This window comes from Ornithorhynchus anatinus, chromosome X4, assembly GCF_004115215.2.
Source record: "Ornithorhynchus anatinus isolate Pmale09 chromosome X4, mOrnAna1.pri.v4, whole genome shotgun sequence".
Taxonomy (NCBI): Eukaryota; Metazoa; Chordata; class Mammalia; order Monotremata; family Ornithorhynchidae; genus Ornithorhynchus; species Ornithorhynchus anatinus.
Window position 1 is genome coordinate 2,624,342 of NC_041752.1, and position 20,004 is coordinate 2,644,345.

Sequence of the window (20,004 nt, forward strand, 5' to 3'; positions counted from 1 at the left end):
TGCTTACTATATGCAGAGCACTGTACCGAGTGCTTGGTAGAGTACGTTCCCTGCCCACAATGGGCTAAACGTCTAGAGGGGCAGAGGGACCATCATATGAGAAAATTAAGTTATAGATAAATGCTGTGGGACTGAGGGTGGAGTGTATACCAAGTTCCCAAAGGGGACAGATTCAAGTGCAGAGATAGCACAAAAAAGCTCTTGATTAGAACCCGGAGAAGCCGCAGCAAAATATGGGGTCTCTCTCTCTCCTCCCCCTCCCCCCCAAAGGCACGACAGATCAGGTACCATGTCCCTAATTCATTTACGGGAAATTCCCAGGCTAACAGACCCCGTGAGATGTCATTAAGATTAGTCTTCTTACATTGGTGACGGTCGATTGTAATTTAAGTCGTAATGACGGGGTTCTGGAAATAGGGGGCTTTCTGCGTCTGCAGATTGAATTGACGGCCCAGCCATCCAAATTTTTATTTAGCCTGAAGCGCATCCTGGAAAAGACACAGGAAGCCACTTTCAGGCAACAGTCGGTTAGGCCTCTGGGGAGGGAGGGGGAAGAGAGAGATAGAGAGAGAGAGAGAGAAAGAGGGAGAGAGTTGTCACTAGTCAGAAAACGGATGGTTGCTTTATAATCCCTTCGGCTGACATTTCTGACATTCTGTTATTTGTTTCAAGCTAATTGCCCATCTTGCTGTGCCAAACTTTTCTTTCACATATTTAAAGGGAGGAGAATTATCAAAGGCGACACAGTTTGCAACCAGATGCCAATGGGCATTTTGTAGCTCTGTGACGTGCCTCCCCTGGAGATGAAAAGAAACCCTTCCTCCCATGGAAAAGGGTAGAGAAGCAGCATGGCCAAGTGGATAGAGCCTGGGCCTGGGAGGCAGAAGGACCTGGGTTCTAAGCCCGGCTTCGCCACTTGTCTGCTGTGTGAAGTCACTTCATTTCTCTGGGCCTCAGTTACCTCTCCCCCGCATCCCCACGACACATGTATATATCTGTTATTTATTTATTTATATTACTGTCTGTCTCCGCCTCTAGACTGTGGCTCGTTGTGGGCAGGGAAAGTGTCTGTTGCTATATAGTACTCTCCGGACCGCTTAGTACAGTGTTTTGCACACAGAAAGCACTTGATAAATACGACTGAATGAATGAGTGAAAGAAAATGTGGATTAAGACTGTGAGCCCCATGTAGGACACAGACTGTGTCCAACCTGATTACCTTGCATCTCCCCTCCCCATTCCCCCTTCCCTTCCCCACAGCACTTGTGTATATTTGTATATATTATTTATTACTCTAATGATGTGTATATATCTATGATTCTATTTATCTTGATGGTACTGATGCCTGACTACTTGTTTTGTTTTATTGCCTGTCTCCCCCTTTTAGTCTGTGAGCCTGTTGTTGGGCAAGGATTGTCTCTATCTGTTGCCGAATTGTATATTCCAAGTGCTAAGTACAGTGCTCTGGACACAGTAAGTGCTCAATAAATACAACTGAATGAATGAAGGAATGCCCCAGCACTTAGAACAGTACCTGGCACATAGTAAGCACTTAGGAGATACCATAAAAAAAAAAGGCCCTGTCCCCCAAGGTGCCAAGAGGTTGGTCCCCAAAGAACGGCAGGGAGGCCCAAATGTAGCCTCGATCCAGTTGACTAATCCCTTCTTCACAGCCCACCTGCCCTCTTTTGCAGTCACACAGGAATTTCATTGCTCAATCAAGGGAGGCAGTCACATCACTTCTCCAGGCCCCAGTTCCCCATCTGTAAAATGGGGTTCAATACCTGTTCTCTGTCCCCCATAATATGGTGAGCCCCGCGTGGGACAATCCAATTGGATTACACTGCATCTTCCCCAGAATTTAGTACAGTGCTTAGCCCATGGCAAGTGCCTAACAAATACCACAATTATCGGTCTACCAACTTGGTAGTCCCCCAAGCAATTAGTACAGTGCTCTGCACACAGTAAGGCTCAATAAATATTACTGACTGACTGACCAAATTACCGATAGCTATTTTCTCTCCCCCTTAGACTGTGAGTCCCAAGTGGGACAAGGAAACGACTAACCTGCATCTACCCCAGAGCTTAGTGCAGAGCTTGGCATATAGTAAGCGCTTTACCAAGCCCAACATTACTATTATTGTTATTATTATTTCAACAGTGAGGTGGAACTAGTTAAACCCACTCACTAGGAGAGGCCTTCCCTAACTAAGTCCTCCTTTCCCCTCTCCCACTCCCTCTGCATCTCACTGACTTGCTCCTTTTATTCATCCAGGCCCACGGAACTTATGCCTATATCTGTAATTTATTTACTTATATTAATGCCTGTTTCCCCCTCTACTCTGTAAGCTTGTTGTGGGCAGGGACTATGTCTGCTATATTGTTATACTGTACTTTCCCCAAGTGCTTAGTACAGTGCTCTGCAAATAGTAATCGCTCAATAAATATGACTGACTAGGAAGCCACCTCTCCTAAATGGACGTCCATAAACCTTGAGAAAAAACAGTCCTGCCTATGTTTTATGGGATGTCTCCACCTGGGATGAATCCAGTTCCAGAGCTGGAAGGGACCTAGCCCTCAGATGGATGGACTGGTAGGGGGGAGGGCAGGTGGATTTCGCTAAATGCCCAGGAACCAGAGATGGGGGCCACAAATCATGCCAGCCCCGGCCATGGCGGAGGAAGAGGCTGGCCAGGAGGAGCCCGAGGACACGAAACGCACACTGATTTATTTACAAATGGAGGGCTCGTTGGGGTGGCGGGGGAGGAATCGGGGAAGCCGAGAGATTTATCAACTCCCCACGGTGTCATAAAAGGCAGTGGCCTGACAGAAGGAAGGCGAAGCCAGGTTTGGTGCGCGGGAAGGAAGAAAGGAAGGGTTATATCAAAAATCTTGACAAAGTCTTGGGATGCATCTGGAAGCCATGAGGAGAAGGATGGAGCACACGGACAGAGGGAAACTGGGATGAATCCACATGTCCCCACTTTTCCCAACCTCTGGGCTTCACTGACTCCAAGTGAGCAGAACTCATCAAAATCGGATCCATGTCTTGGTGGGATTCAGAAGAGTCTTGGGGAGGACAAAGACCAGAGTTCACTTGGGTTTTGTTTTTAAAAAACCTCAACACACAATCCTTACTCATGGAGCAAATGAACCTCTACAGACAGAGTTTTAAACAACATATACATATGTGTTTTCTTATGGATTATTAAGCGGCTTCTATGATTTTTTTTTAACCACCGCTAATGTCAGCGATTGGCAGAGACTCGACGTTCTGGTTCAGACAAAGGAAGGGAAGCCAAGAGCATTATCTGTCACAGGTTTTGGAGGCTGTGAGTCCTCCGGGGAGATGGCCAGAATGAGAGGATTGAGCTGCTGGCCGTTTCAGGCTGGTTTTTAACCTGTTACGGGAGAGAATGCCGGTGCCAGCGTCAAAAAAATGGAACAAAAATCAAGAGGTCTTCCAGACCTGCTGGGAAACCTAGATCGGTCCTTAGCTCGAGGACAGAGTGTGAGTGGGTCTAGGTGAGTTCCTCTACTCCTTTTCACTCAAAAAAGGAGCAGCATGCCTAGTGGTTAGAGCCCGGGCCTGGGAATCAGAAGGACCTGGGTTCTAATCCCAGCTCTGCCACTTGTCTGCTGTGAGACCTTGGGCAAGTTGTTTCACTTCTCTGTACCTCAGATCCCTCATCTGGAAAATGGGGATTACGACTGTGAGCCCCATGTGAACCATGGAGTGTGTCTAACCCAGCCCTTAGGACAGTGCCTGGCACGTAGAAAGTGCTTAGCAAATACCACTTTAAAAAAAAAAATCCCAGCTTCACCACTTGTCTGCTGGTTAACCTTGGGCACGTCATTTCACTTCTCTGTGCCTCCTTTTCCTGCTCTGTAAAAGTGGGGATGATGAATCCAACCCGATTAGCTTGTTTCTATTTACATTAGCTTGTATATATTTCTATTAATGTCTGTCTCTCCCTCTTCACTGTAAGCTTGTTGTGGGCAAGGAATGAGTCTGTTGCCATATTGTACTCTCCCAAGGGCTCAGTACAGCTCTTAACAAATACCATTAAAAAAAGGCGACAGAAACAAAAACAGAAAAACATCTGCAGCACCTGGAAAGGGAACAGCAAAAGGGTGTGACCTGACGAAGAGGAGAAGCACGACATCAGGAGCAGGTAGAAATAGAGTCAGCTCGCTTTTGCTCCTGGGGGAGGCTACAGGTTCACGGCAGGACAGGACGGAAGCCTCCTCGGGCCAAACCCTGACAACTGTTAAGTCTCCTTCCACCCTGGAGAAATGGTTTCTGCCTTTCCGTTCATTCACTCAATTGTATTCACTGTGCGCTTACTGTGTGCAAAGCACTGCAAAGCGCTTGGGAGAGTAATGTACAACAACAGACACATTTCTCCCCACAGAGAGCTCACAGTCTAGAGGGGGAGACAGACATCAATCTAAATAAATAAAATACATTACAGATGTAGACAGATTTACAGATATGTGCTGTGGGGATGGTAGGGAGGAGGAATGAAGGAGCAAGTCAGAGCAGCCAGCAGGGATGGGAGAAGAGGAGAGCTTAGTCAGGGAAGGCTTCTTGGAGGAGTTGTGCCTTCGATAAGGCTTTGAAGTGGAAGAGAGCAATTATATGTCTGATATGAGGAGGGAGGGTGTTCCAAGCCAGAGGTGCCTGTTTCCTTGTTTTGATGTGTATATAGCTATAATCCCATTTATTTATATTGATGCCTGTTTACTTGTTTGGACGTCTGTCTTCCCTCTTCTAGACTGTAAACCTGGTGTGGGCAGAGACTGCCTCTCTTTATTGCTGAATTGTACTTTCCAAGCGCTTAGTACAGTGCTCTGCACACAGTAGACGCTCAACAAATATGAAAGAATGAATGTGGGTGAGAAGTCAGAGGCGAGAGAGACGAGATGGAGGTACAGGGATAAGGTTAGTGTTTCCAATCAGGAAACATCCCTTGGGAACCTCTTCCCCGACAGCTAGGAACTGGGAATAGCGGAGGTCACTGATCCCTACCAACTCTGCTGTATTGTCCTCTCCCAGCACTCATTAAGTGCTCAGTAATCAATCAGTGGTATTTATGGAGCGCTTATTTTGCGCAGACCACTGTTCTAAGCACTTGGGAGAGTGCACTACAATAAAATTAGCGGACTCACTCCCCGTCCATATCACGCTTATTGTCTTGAGGGGGAGACAGACGATAATATAAATGAGTAATTCATAATAAATAATTCAAAGATATGTACATAAATGCTGTGGGGATGGGGCGAATATCAAATCTCCAAAGGTCACAGACCCAAATGCAATAAATGCCACTGACTGATTGGCTGATTGATTCCCTCCAGATTGATAAGGCCGGAATGTTTTCTCTGACTCCTCTTTTTGGCTTTTCTTCTAAATCCTTCCCAGCCTCCCATCGGCTCTTGCCAAATCAGATTCCAAAGGATAAGGGCTTAGAGGAGAAGTGTGGCCTAGGGGAGAGGCCGTGGGAGTCAGAAAGCCTTCTTTTAATAGTATTAGTTCAGCCTTTACTATGCGCCAGGCACCCTACTAAGCATCGGGGCCAACACAGGCTAATCAGGTCGGACACAGTCCAAGTCCCCGATGAGGCTCACAGTCTTCCATCCCCATTTTACGGATGAGGACCAGAAAAGTGAAGTGACTTGTCCACGGCCACACGGAAGCCAAGAGGCGAAGCTGGGATCAGAACCCAGGTCCCTCTGACTCCCAGACCTGAGCTCTATCCTCTAAACCGCACTGCTACTCTGGGTTCCAATGCCGACTCCACTGCTTTGCCCGCTGGTTGACCTGTAATTTATTTATATATTTATATTAACGTCTTTCTTCCCTTCTAGACGTAAGGTCATTGTGAGCAGGGAATGTGTCTGTTTACTGTTCTACTGTACTCTCCCAAGTGCTCAGTACAGTGCTCTGCTCACAGTAAGCGCTCAATAAATATGACTGAATAAATGACATTGTGCAGCTTCAGGGCCAGCCCCGCCGAACTCGGTTTTTCTCGGGGGCCCGTAGATCCCGGCTGGGCTTCTCCCTCCGGGACTCGGGAGCCCCTGATGTGTGCTGACAGTCCCCAGCCAGACCTATCGGACACTCTAAAGGTCAACAGGAGGCCAACACGATTTCCATGGGCCCGGACTGGTGAGGAAAGCATCCTGATGACCCGGCCTCGGAAGATGGGATGGGAGTGGAGGTGGAGTGGATTGAATCCAAACTACGGAGATCGTGAATTCATAGCTGGCGGGTCGTCTCCACCAACTCTGCTCTGTTGTCCTCTCCCGAGCGCTTAGTCCAGTGCTCTGCCCACAGAAAGTGCTCAATAAATACCATGGATTGACTGATTCTAGATTGCAAGCTCCCTCTAGACTGTAAGCTCGTTGTGGGCAGGGAAGGTGTCCAACAACTCTGTTATCTTGTTTTCTCCCAAGCGCTTAGTCCAGTGCTCTGCACACAGTACGTGTTGAATAAATACCATTAATTAATTAATTGACTGTAGACTGTAGGCTCCCTCTAGGCTGTAAGCTCTTTGTGGGCAGGGAAGATGTCCATCAACTCTGTTATAGTGTCTTCTCCCTAATGCACAGTAAACAGTTTTTTTTTCCAGCACTTAGTACGATGCCTGGCATATAGTAAGCACTTAACAAATACCATTATTATTATTATTCGATAAATACCATTGATTGATCGATCGATTACGAATAGCACAGGGAAAAGCGATCTGTCAGGCTTTCTCCTAAGTCCTGAAAGGCAGAGCCCGGTGATTGCAGAAAGGACAGGATGTGTTTGTCAATAACAGAGAGAAAAATTGGATTAACTAGCTGGGGAATGCCAGATCAAGAAAAAACAGAAATGGCAATGTCTTAGGACTGGGGACAGGAATGGGAGTGGGAGTAGGGGGGTGGAGGGAAAAAGGAGGGGAGGGGGGTTAGGTTCCAGAGGCGGGGATACTTCATGGAAAATGTTTGGCATCCAGTTTCCCCTACAATCAATCTGGAGGCCATTAGCCGAAGTGGTCTGGCTGATTCTAATTCCTGTGCTGCGGCGAAGGGACGGGAACGTATACTAAACGCTTTGCACACTGGGAAGTCGAACAACTCCTGGAGTCCCAGAACCGTGTTTGGGCCTCATAAAAGGGGCTAAATCTCCCTGTAATAGCTATAAACTATATATTATACATTTTTTCTATTGATGTCTGTCTCCCCCTTTGACTGTCAGTTCACCGTGGGCTGGGAACGTATCTACCAACTCCACTGTAGTGGATTCATTCAAGTTGTCAATACAGTATTCTGCACCCAGGATGCGCTCAGTAAATACCATTGATGATGATGGGCTCTGGCTGGAGTTCTGTTCTAGGGTGGCAGAGGAATGAAAACTGCAGTTGAGCAATGCAAGGATGAATCCTTGCAAAGTCATGAAAGATCCAGCAGCTGTGTTATCCTCCACTTAGGGCCCTTCCGCCCGACTGTGGGGACTGCGAGACCCAGGAGGTCCCCCAAAAGACAGAGGGTCAAGCGCCGGTCATTCACGGCACCATCCCAACCCCTATTAATCAATCCATGGAATTTACTGAGCATTTTACTATGTGTAGAGCACTTGATCAGTGGTGTGGCCTAGTGGGAAGAGCCCAGGCCTGGGCGTCAGAGGACCAGGGTTCTAATCCCACCTCCACCACTTGTTTGCTCTGAAGTGATCTTGGGGAAGTCACTTCACTTCTATGCCTCGGTTTCCTCGTCTGTAAAATGGCGATTAAGACTGTGAGTCTCATGGGGGACAGGGACTGTTTTCAACCTGATTACCTTGTATCTCCCTCAGAGTTTTGAACGGTGCCTGGCACCCAGTAAGTGCTCAACAAATACCATAAAAAAAAGGTGCGGTTAGCCAAGGAGGCAGGATTATCCGGGGTATGTCACTCTCCCCAGCTTCTGTCATCCCCTAACACCAATAAACTTGAGAAAACTGAGTTCTCAATCAATCAATCAGCGCTTAGTAGAGGACCTGGCATAGTAAGCACTTAATAAATATCTTCTGGGGTTAGGGCAGACGAGAGATCTCAGAGTTAGCAGTGCGGAAGCCCAGGTCTGCACAAGTGACAGGTTCCGCCGCGCTCTGCCCCACGGGCCCGAAGCCCCACCACTTTTCTGCCCACGAGGAATGCTTGATTCCTGCTTCTCTGTTTGGCCCGGGGTCATTCTCAGGGATTGCCCCGTTCAGCAGGAGTGGACCGAGAACAAAAACTCCCCCTGGGCCCAAGGGTGATCGGGCTGGTCTGGATCCAGATGCCCAGGATGGACGTCTAAGATTCGTCCGCTGTCACCGGTTCAGATGGCTGTTGGCTACTGTCTGGCCAAAGGAAGAAGAGAAGCGTCAACCAGCCCCAACTTGGGTCTGGGATTCCGGACCTCTGGTAGGTTGAGGGGGGACTGAAACGACCCAGTCCCCAACTTCTGTGGTATTTGTTAAGCTCTTACTAAGTGCCAAGCACTCTACTAAGGTGCTGGGATAACACAAGCAAACCAGGTTGGACACAGTTCCTATCCCACGCGGGGTTCACAGTCTTAATCCCCACTGTGTAGGCGAGGGAACTGAGGCCCAGAGAAGTGAAGAGACTGGCCCAAGGTCACCCATCAGACAAGTGGCAGAACCTGGATTAGTATCCAGGTCCTCCTGATTCTCAGGCCTGGGCTCTGGCTACTGTGCCCCACTGCTTCTCTATCGAACTGGGCCCCTCTGAATGAGTCCCAGACAGGGAGGCCTGAAAAAGCCCTCGCTGGAGGAGACCTAGTCTCCCTCCGCTCGGGGCGGACTAGCCCGCAACGGGCCCGGCCGGTGGGTGGACCGGCTAACCTCCGGGCCTATACGGCTCCTCCCTGGCTGGCGATCCGAACCCCCCACCGGCTGAGCCCGCCGCGGCACATCTGGACGTGGTTAGGCCACCTTCGGCTCTGCTTTCTCGCGTCTGCCCCGGCCCCTTCCTCTGAGGCAGGCCGCTCCCGGTGCGGCTGGGCCGTGGACCAGTCGACGAGACAAGCTACCTTTCGCGGGGGGGTGGGGAAGGGGCAAGTAAATTGGGACCACATTAGAGGTGACCCTCGCCCTGCAAGTCCCTCCCCTCGGTTTTATCTGATGACAGAAGGAGCCCCACGTGGGTGCCGAGGGCCAATGGGCGGAGAGCCGGTCCATCTCCCGGAGAGCCCGGTCAATGCTGACTGAGTCTCTGGGAGGAAATGGTCTCCGGACTCAGGCGCATTCCTGCAACTCGAGGCCTGGGACCTTTAAATTGAAACAACATTGATGCTGGATCCTCTTTCCCAAAGGCCTCTCCCTCGCTCTATCCAAGCTCCAATGCACATGCTTTTACCGAAATTAAAGAACCCAAATGTCTCTGGCAGAGATTATCCTTCCTCCTCTCTCTCTCCAGACGCATCGAGAGGGCGGGGACAGGAAATGGAGCATGGTGGGAGGGGGAGAAGGAGGAGGAGGGGCCAGATCGACCCCTTGGAACCGCGGCTACCCTCCTTGGGTGACTTTTGCCATAAAAGTGTCTTCGGCACAAGTTCACGACGGGACTCCCAGCATCCTCTGGGGCCACGGTTCGAGACAGAACATCGGGTTGGATGGGACCAGGGTCTGGCCTGGAACGGCACTGCTTAACATTCTTACCGCCCCAAGGTTCAAGGTCCGTGGGATTCTGAAGATTACAAGCTGGTGGGGAGACTGATTTTATTTTCTCCCACATGTACGTAATCTAGGGTCGCTGAATAAAGCTCACTTCAAAGCAACACCCCCACACGCAAACATTTATATGGCCGTGACTGCCCACTGGTTCCAGAGACGAAGGCGTTTTTGACACCCTTTGAAAAAGAACGTCAAAAATGATGCAGCGGCCTCTGAGAATTCTTGTGGTAGGGGATACACTCTCACCCAATATTGAGGCATCAAGCCTCTTTCCTCCAACAGAACTGCCAACTTCGATCCCTCCTCTCTTCGGGCGATTGGCCCTGACTTGGGTACTTCTAACGACGAGCGACCTGCTTTCTGTTTCATTTTAAGTAGGCGCCCGTGGAATCAGATGCCAACACTGCCTGCCATGGACAATTTCAAGATTTTGGAGAGTTTCCTGTCAAATGAAAATGTGCGCTGGACTGCTTCAGGCCGGGGACCCTTCTTGACACATTCATCTCATGGGAAGAGGGCTTGGTTTGGGCCTCTGTCTCCGCCGAGGAGCGAAAGAATAATGATAATTGTGGTATTTGTTCAATGCCTACTCAGTGCCGAGCACCATACCAAGCGCTGGGGTGGGCACGATATTAGCAATCAATTAGAAACAGCATGGCGTAACGGATAAAGCCCAGGCCTGGGACTCAATAGGTCATGGTTTCTAATCCCGACCTCGCCACTTGTCTGCTGCTTGACCTTGGGCAATTCACTTCTCTTCTCCGGGCCTCAGTTAACTCATCTGGAAAATGGGGATAGAGACTATGAGTCTCACGGGGGACAAGGATTGTGTCCAACCCGATTTACTTATATCTATCCCGGTGCTTAGAATGGTGCTTGGCACATAGTAAGCGCTTAATGAGTACCATAATTATCATTATTATTACTGGACGCTCCTCCTTTCATTAAAGCGAAACACACCACGGGACGCTCGCCGGCCTGGGACCAGTGGCCTATCTCGCCGGGGCACCTGGCATCTGTCCGTCTCACAGAGGAAGGAGGTGAGCTAAAGTGGCATTCTAGTTGGGCCACTGGGGTACATCTCAGACCCCAGTGAACCTCTTGCCCAACAGGTTCTCTTTGCCCCTTTCCCCTACCTGCTGCTTGAGCTGCTGGACCAGGCGGTCTTTCTCCCGCTTCAACGCGGCCACTTCATCTTGGGTCTTTTTCTTGGAGGACGAGAGCTCCAGGAGAGCGATGTTGGCATCTTTTTCGCTGATGGCCGCTAAAAGAGCTTCTTGCCTGCAGAAAGAGAGAAAGGAAAGCGTAAAACCTCGGTCATCCGCTGGCTCGCAGATCTTTAGTCTTTTCTCCTTGGAAATCACCTGCAGAGTTTCAGGGGACACAATCAACCCATCAATGGTATTTATTGAGCGCTAACTGCTTGCAGAGGACTGGACTGAGCGCTTGGGAGAGTCCAATAGAACAGAGTTGGAAGACATGATCCCTGCCCATAAGGAGCTTACAGTCCACAGGGGGAGACAGTCTTTAAAAAAAATGTCTTGATGACACAGATAGCAAAGGATTTTCCCCGGACCTTTGGAAGGAAACGGAATTGTGCCATTGTCCACAGCGGGGGTCCAAACCAACCTTCATCCCTAAATTACTCCATGCCCAAGGAAGTTTAAACCATCACTGAGATGGAACTGCAGAACAAACCATTCTTCTAGGATGCTCTTTAATAAACATGACTAATAAATACGCTATCACTTAGAATGGGAGCCCCAAGAGGGACAGGGATTATGTCTGACTTCATTATCTTCAATCTACCTCACTGCTTAATACAGGGCTTGGCACATAGTAAGCACTGAACAAATACCACAAAACTTATTTAATGATCATCCACTCGGTGCAACGCATTATACTCGGTGCTTAGAAGAGAAGCAGTGTGACCTAGTGGAAAGAACTCAGTCCTGGGACTCAGAGGACCTGGGTTCTAATCCCAGCAGCACCACTTGTCTGCTGTGTGACTTCAGGCAAGTCATTTCACTTCTCCAGGACTCATTTGCCTCCTCTGCAAAATGGGGACTCAGTACCTGTTCTCCCACCTACTCAAAGTGTGAGCCTCATGAGGAACCTGAATATTATTACTATTATTATTATTAGTGGAAGAACCTCGGTCACCATCTGCCCGTTCCCTGGGTTTAAAATCTGGGAGCCTGGGGAGGTTCCTGTGTGATTTTTTCTTAAATATTAGTTGTGAAACACTTACTATGTGCAAGGTACTATAGTGCTGGGGTAGATATAAGCTAATCAGGTTGGACCCAATCCATGTCCCATCTGGAGCTCATAATCTTAATCCCCGTTTTCCACATGAGGTAACTGAGGGACGGAGAAGTGACTTGCCCAAAGTCATACAACAGACAAGTGGCGCAGTTGGGATTAGAACCCAAGGCTCTTCTGAAGCCCAGGCCCGTGCTCTATCCTCTAGGCCGTGCGGCTTTTCTAAACTGGGATTTATCAGGCAACTGGGTTGGGGTGATGGCCGTTCGCTAGGATACGAATGGACAGAGCCAGGAAACAACTGGGGAGGAAAATCTGACAGGATTTAGCCACGGACTGGACGTGAGCTAGATATGAGTTGAAAGAGAGCGAGAAATCACAGATAATGGAAAGGTTGAGGGTTTTTGAAACGGGGACGGTGGTGTAGTCAACTGGGATGGGAGAGTTGAGAGAGGATTTAGGAGGGGAGAGGAGGAGTTCAGCTGTCGACATCTTGGGCTTGAGGCGCCGATGGAGAAGATTTGCAGGCAGAGGCAAGTGCAGAAAGGGGAGAGGTCTGGGCTGTTGAGGTAGATTTTGTGGGGGGCATTTGCAACGAGGTGGGAACTGAGCCATAGGAGAGGATGAAGTGAAGGTAAAGTGAGAAGAGAAGGGGACAATGTTCAGGACCTTTAGACACTCTGCAGTTAGTGCGTGTGTGTGTGTTTTTGGGGGCAGGGGATGGTGAGACAGGACGGAGAGGGGTGTGCAGAGGAAGAGGAGCCGGTGAAAGAGTCTGAGAGAAAACAGCCCACAGTGGTAGGAGGAAAAGCAGGAGAGAACTGTGTTGGTGAAACCAAGATTAGATAGCGTTATCAGGACTATATTCTTAAAACCAGATAAGGATTGAAAGAACCCCCCGAAAGTTGGCCACTAGGTTTAGGAACATGGCCATTGGTTTCTGAGCAATTCAGAATGAGGGAAACATTTAATAGCCAAAGAGCCTAAAGGCCAATCCTTGTCAATCTAATAACTTTTTTTAATGGTATTTGTTCAACATTTACTATGTGTCAGGCACTGTACTAAGCGCTGGGGTAGATACAAGCTAATAGTTTTGGACACAGTCCATGTCCCACATGGGCTCACAGTGTTAATCCCCCATTCTTAGATGAGGAAACTGAGGTGCAGAGAAATGAAATAACCTGCCCAAGATCACACAGCAGGCAAGTGGCAGTGCTGGAATTAGAACCCAGGCCCTCTGACTCCCAGGCTCTTTCTGCTAGGCCATGCTGCAAAGGTGCCATTATGAAAAATACAATAAGCACTGAACAAATGCAACAAATTATTTCTTATCATTTCCATTGATGATCCAGCAGTGTTGCTGCTTGGAGAGTTAATCAATCAATCAATCAATCGTATTTACTGAGTGCTTATTGTGTGCAGGGCACTGTACTAAGCACTTGGGAGAGTACCACACAACACTACAACAGATATATTCCCTGCCCACAACAAATTTACAGTCACAAAAACCTCTCATTGAGGACACTCACCACACCCTATCAATCAATATCAATCAATCACGGGTATTTACTGAGCGCTTACTGTTTGCGGTGCACTGAACACTGAGGGTGGCATGCAGAGCTGTTTTTCTGGACCCGGGGTTGTGTGGGAAAACAATATACGCAGAATAGAATTCACACAAGCTGGCAGACCTGAGGGTGTTTTCTGTCTGACCCACAGGTACATCGGAGAAAAAAATAAAATTGGAGTCATCATGAGCAGAAACGGTCAGCGGGGGCGGAGAATACAGAGGACCGGGGGCAGGGAAAATGACTCGGGCTGCGTTTCATCCCTCCGAGGTCACGGGCAAGAAGAAGGATTTGATTCTAAGAGGACTTTATAAGTAGCTTGAGCTTTTGACCTGAGGAAATGCAGAATTTGAGAATTCCCTGCCCAAGTTTAACCTTCGCTTCTGTCTTTTGTTAAGATAATTAGGCTTCAATAGCTGTCATGTGGAAGAGTTTTAGCTAAGCTGAGGGGATGACTAATGTTCGAACCAGAACGCTGGTCGAAGGGATATTCCATTATCCTGGATGCGGAGTTACAAGGAACCCCCGGACCGGGGGAGACTAACGAGGATTGGTTTACATCTAGAAAATGAAGACGTGTTTAACTGGTGCCAGCTGCTTGATGGGATGAACGGGGCTGGGGAGGCGTGGGGGGGGTGTCAGTGTGGTCTCCGGGTGCCTTTTCACGCTCGTCCCTGCAAAATCTCCACACGACACTCTAAGGAAGAGCAGAGCAGATGCTTTGCCCCATGAGGCTCAGTTAACACTGAAGGGATAATGACAGTCTAAATATATCTGCTGACCACTTGAAAAAAATATGTTAAGTGGTGAAATGACCCCGAAGGTGAAGGGGGTTCAAGATGATCTCGCTCTTCTGAGTTCCTGTTGATCCTGGCCTCCTGGGCTCTCATCTGGGGCCGGGGTTTTTTTTGTGTGTGTGTGGTATTTGTTAAATGCTTACTTTGTGCCAGGCACTATACTAAGTGCTGGGATAGAGACAAGTTAATCAGATCAGACATGCTCTGTGTCCCACATGGGATGCTTCCTGTGTGCAGACAGCGCTGTACAAAATGCTTGCAAGAGTAATACTAATGATGGTCTTTGTTAAGCGCTTACTATGTGCCAAGCACTGTTCTAAGCGCTGGGGTAGATACAAGGTAATCAGGTTGTCTCACGTGGGGCTTACAGTCTTAATCCCCATTTTACAGATGAGGGAAGTGAGGCACAGTGACTTGCCCAAGGTCATATAGCAGACAAGTGGCAGAGCTGGGATTAGAACCTAGGGTCTTTCTGAGTCCAAGCCCGTGCTCTTTCCACTAAGTCACGCTGCTTCTCAAGGAGTACAACAGAACAGAGTAAGGAGACACGTTTCCTGCCCGCAAGGAGCTGACAGTCTAAAGGAGCTTACGGTCCACAGGCCAGTGGCCCAGCCAGGACTTCGATCATAATCATCACCGTTATCATCATCGATAATTCTTAAGCACTTACTTAGATCACTGTACTTAGCACTTGGGAGAGTACGATACAACCGACTTAGACTAGGACCCAATCACATCCTCTTTCTACCTGTGAATTCCCCACCTTATCTCTAGGACATGAACACTTTTCCAGTGGCATGGGATCTGGGGGGAAGATATTCTGCTGAGCATTCTTAAGAGGGGAGTGTAGATGGGGTCCAATCAATCAGCTGTATTTATTGAGCGCTTCCTGTGAGCAGAGCACTGTACTTAGAAGGGCCTGGGAGAAAACAGTATAAGAGAGTTGGTAGACTCTGCCTAGAATGAGCTTACAGTCTAGAGGGGGAGACAGAAATTGATATAAATAAATGACAAATGTCATCATAAGTGCTGTGGGGCTGAGGGAGGGGTAATAGAAGGAGCAAATCCAAAGATGTAGAAGGGAGCGGGAGAAGAGGAAATGAGGGCTTAGTCGGGGAAGGCCTTTTGGAGGAGATGTGCCTTCAAAAAGGCTTTGAAGGTGGGGAGAGTGATTGTCAGTTATCTGTTGCCGATTTGTACATTCCAAGTGCTTAGTACAGTGCTCTGCACATAGTAAGCGCTCAATAAATACTACTGAATGAATATGAAGAGGGAGGGCGTTCCAGGGCAGAGGCAGGACGTGGGCAAGAGGTGGGCGGATAGACGAGATCGACGCACGGTGATCAGGTCCAAACAACTAATATCGTAACCAAGGGTTTGGTTAAGGGGGCTTTCAAGAGCATCAAGAGAAAAAAAGCTCTTTTTTTTTTTTATCCAATTCCACGTATGCGATCGAGGAGAGGTAGGAGTGTAAAAAGGGAAGGGGAATATATGGGCAAGACGGGCCCAAAGCGAAATAAAAACCTCCAATCACCCATGCTTTGTGTGTGCCTTATAGTCGGTTCGGTCGGGAGGCAGATCCGGAAGTGCGGGTCCGGGAGGTTTGCGGAGCCATTCAGTGACTTACCCACTGCAGGACTCGCCCGCCATGTTACTGGCTAATGAGTTGGTGGCCGCAGAAGTCCAGCTATAAGTCATTAAAGTGGGGGTGCTCGCTGGCCCAGGCGGGCTTGCCCTCTGACCCGCCGCTACTAATCGAATCAAGATGTTGGGGAAATTGTTCCGCCGAGGCATTTGGGTTTCAGGAAATAGGGAGGCCCCCCATTACGACGCTCCCACCCCCATAAAACTGCGCCTTGGCCCTTCGCCTCCCCCTCCCCCTCCCCCCTGCTGTCCAGCTTTGTCCTGATTCCCCCACCCGCTTCGAGGCAAACCTGACAGAGAGAGAGAGAGATGGTGAGACAGAGACAGAGATGGTGAGAGAGAGAGATGGTGAAAGAGTTAGGAGAGATGGTGACAGAGAGGTGGTGAAACAGAGATGGTGAGAGAGCGAGAGAGAGAGAAGGGAAGGAGGGGCCTGTTTTTGGCCACTATGAATGGGAATCAGAGCACAAAACCCCTTTCAAAATCCACGCAGCCTCTTTGAGACCATGACGCCGGGACACTTTATCACCGGTAAAATGAGAACGATGACAAGCTATAATCAGCGTTCGGCTAATGGTGGGTGCTCAGGGTACGAAATGGTGGGCTGAGAGAAATGGTGGGCAAGGGCAGGGCTGGAAACCAGAGGCCTAGAGGAAGGAGCCCAGGCCTGGGAGTCGGAGGACCTGGGTTCCGATTCCGGCTCCGCCACCTGCCTGGTGGATGACCTTGGGCTCCCGTGCCTCAGTTCCCTCATCTGTAAAATGGGGAATTGATACCCTTTCTCCCTCCCTCTTAAGACTGTGAGCCCCATGTGGGAGAGGGACAGCGTCTGACCTGATTATCTTGTATCTACCTCAGTGCTTAGTACTATGCTTGGTACATAGTGAGCGTTTAACAAATAGCACAATTATCATTAGTATCGTCACCACCTCCAACCTCCACTTTTCTTCAGGATGATCTCACAGCGAGGCCCCCTCAACAGCATCGGGGGCGAGGGGGGAATCTGGCGGACCCTGGCTTTGGAGCTATTTGTGTCGCTGGAGAAGTGTGTGTGTGTGTGTGTGTGTGTATAATCTCCTCTGCTCCAATTTCACAAGGAGAATGAAGTCGATTTCCTTTTTCCGATAGAGTCGCCGCAAACTAGATTGGTCTTTGAATTTCTTTGCTTCCAGACCAGACCGACCAATTACCTGGACCGAACAAGAGCCGAAAACCACCGGGGCCTCGGGTTCTTGCCTTGTTATGGAAAAGAACGGGGCACCAAGGGCTTATTATCCTCTGCCCTGTGCCCGGTGCGCATTCAATAAACGCCATTATTAATTATTATCATTACTATCGTTAAAAAGCTCCACGCTCTGGCCTTGTTCCTCTCCCACAGGTCTCTCATTTCCTGTTGCTGATGCTCTGTGCGGTTTCCCCTTTTTCCACAGATTCTTTCCAAGCTCCTTAGAAGAACGGGGCTCCGGATGTCACCTCTCACACCAGACACTTACAGAGGCGCTGGTTGTGTGGTAAACCAAGAGAATGATCAATCGGAAGGCAACGTCCCATTAAAATCACTAAGGCCTCAAAGCCAAGGGAGTAGAATCAGAATTGTGACCTTTTGCTGTGGTCCTCAAGATGCAATAAGGGCTTTTCCCAAGAAAGACTAAGATGTTTTAGGAAGTCCTCGGGGACTTATTGGGTCAATCCAGGAAGAACAATAAGGCTGAAAAAGCACAGAGCTATGTGTCAGTTAGTATCAGCTCCTTGGTAGCAAGGCACGCACCACTTCTTTGGACTGTAGTTTCCCACGTGCTCCTCAATCCATCACTCAGTGGTATCTGTTGAGCATTTACTAAGTGCGGAGCACTGTGCTAAGCTCTGGGGAGAATACAACAGAATTAGCAGACATGTTCTCCGCTCCTAACAAGCTGACAGTCTTGAAGGAAAGACAGCTATTAAGAGGAATGAAGAAGGAATTTATAACCCATAATTTATAGATATGTAAGTACTGTGGGGTTGGGGGTAGGGTGACTATTAAATGTCCAAATGTCACAGATCCAATTGCACAGACGACGCACTGCATTGCCCCCAGTGAGTGCTCAATAAATACTAGTACTTTTACCCCAACAGGAAAATCTTACCTACACCTGGATTTTTAGTAACAGATTTGAGTTCTCCTACCAAGTCAGTACGCTGTCCAATGACGCACAATCACGCTCCTACGGTGAGCAGAACACTCTACTAAGTGCTTGGGCTAATACAATTGACCCGGTAGACATGATCTCTCCCCTCAAAGGGCTTGCATTCTAGCAGGAGAGACAAACATGAAAATAAATTAATCTCCATGAGGTAAGAGCTCCGTAAATTCCATTGGTGGATGGAATGACTGCTGTAATTTGGAATTTTTCCCCTAGTTATATTACCTTTTATTTACCCGCTCTGAAGTTCATTTGCCACTTTTCGGTCCACTTACCCAATATGAGACAAGGGGCTGGATCCAACCTGATCAGCCTGTATCTAACGCAGCGCTTAGTACAGTGTGTGGAGCGGTAAGTGCTTAACAAATGCCAAAAGAAAAAGGAATTGCATGCGAACCTCCTCTGCTAGATCATTTACAAGAATGTTAAATAAAGCTCTTCAGAGAACCAATCACTGCAGGACCCCACAATTTATCTTCCTCCATCCCCAAAGTGGTTGTTAATCTTTCTCCTTCTCATTTGGTGTACATCTTGCTGAAAGCCCTTCTGAAAATCTAAATGGATTGCCTTCACTGGCTCCTCCGTAAATTTGCCGATAGCCTCACGGAGCTACAGTAGATTACCCCTTCCACAAACTATATTGTTGTTCCCCAAATAGATTATATTTTTTTAAGTGCTTGATGATCCTAAATTTATAGAACCCGGGAAGAAGCGACACTCAGTGGTCTTCAGATCCTCAGTTTACAGAATTCATTCATTGTCCTAGTAAAGATGGTGTTACTCGCCGCTCTGTGATTCCAAAGCTGAGAAGCGAGCGTTGATTAGTGGAAAGAGCACAGGGCTGGGAGGCAGGACACCTGGGTTCTAATCCCTATTCTGCGACTTCCCTGCCAGTGACAAGCACTGTTCTAAGCACCTAGATACAATTTAATCAGGTTGGACACAGTCCCTGTCCCGCATGGGGCTCAAAGACTAAGTGCTTTGTTTAATACTGTTTACCACAATTCTGTCCAATTCCTCTGGTGAAAAATAATCAGTATTACACATTAAGGACATGGTCCTTGAGGCTTGGGAGGAGAAGCAGCTCATGCCCGGGGAGATTTGTTAAGCGCTTACTATGTGTCAGTCACTCTACTAAGTAATAGATTTGATCAGGTCGGACTCAGTTCATGACCCACATGGGGTTCACAGTCTTCATCCCCGATTTACAGATGAGGGATCTGAGGCACAGAGAAGCGAAGCCACTCAAGCAGGGTCACACAGAAGACAAGGGGCAGAGCCAGGATTAGAACCCAGGTCCTTCTGACTCCCAGGCCTGTGCATTATCCACTAGGCCATACTGCTTCTCTATCAGGCCAGCCTATTCACCAGAGCCTCTGGATGCCACGGGGACTCGCGAAGATGGGAAGTGACACCTGCTGCTGCTAATAACTATTATTACGACTACTATTACTGCCATTCGTCCATTCAATTGTATTTATTGAGCTCTTACTGTGTGCAGAACACGGTACTAAGCACTTGGAAAGTCCAATTCAGCAACAAATAGAGACGATCTTCACGGTCTTCATCCCCATTTTACAGATGAGGTCACTGGGGCCGAAAGAAGTGACGTGACTTGCCTAAAGTCACACAGCTGATAAGTGGCGGAGTCAGGATTAGATCCCATAACCTCTGACTCCCAAGCCAGTGCTCTTTCCACTAAGCCACGCTGCTTCTCTACTACTACTACTGCACTTCTTCCAGCCCTAGGGTTCTCTGAGTGCCAGCCAACTTTGAAGGCCCAAACCACCTACGGAGTGAGAGAAGTGATTATCAGCTTCCAAGGCTTAGTCTCCGGGCCCCAG

The 20,004-nt window shown here is 48.6% G+C and overlaps 1 protein-coding gene across 11 annotated transcripts in view; it reads right to left on the minus strand.

Annotated features, from left to right (window-relative positions):
- The window catches only part of ERC1 (ELKS/RAB6-interacting/CAST family member 1), a 255,436-nt gene that overhangs the window by 38,883 nt on the left and 196,549 nt on the right, over positions 1 to 20,004 (minus strand). For all 11 annotated transcript variants that reach the window (XM_029054283.2, XM_029054280.2, XM_029054282.2 and 8 more), the window contains one exon: positions 10,843 to 10,987. In XM_029054283.2, the coding sequence (XP_028910116.1) occupies positions 10,843 to 10,987 (145 nt within the window). The remainder of the gene's footprint in view (positions 1 to 10,842; positions 10,988 to 20,004) is intronic.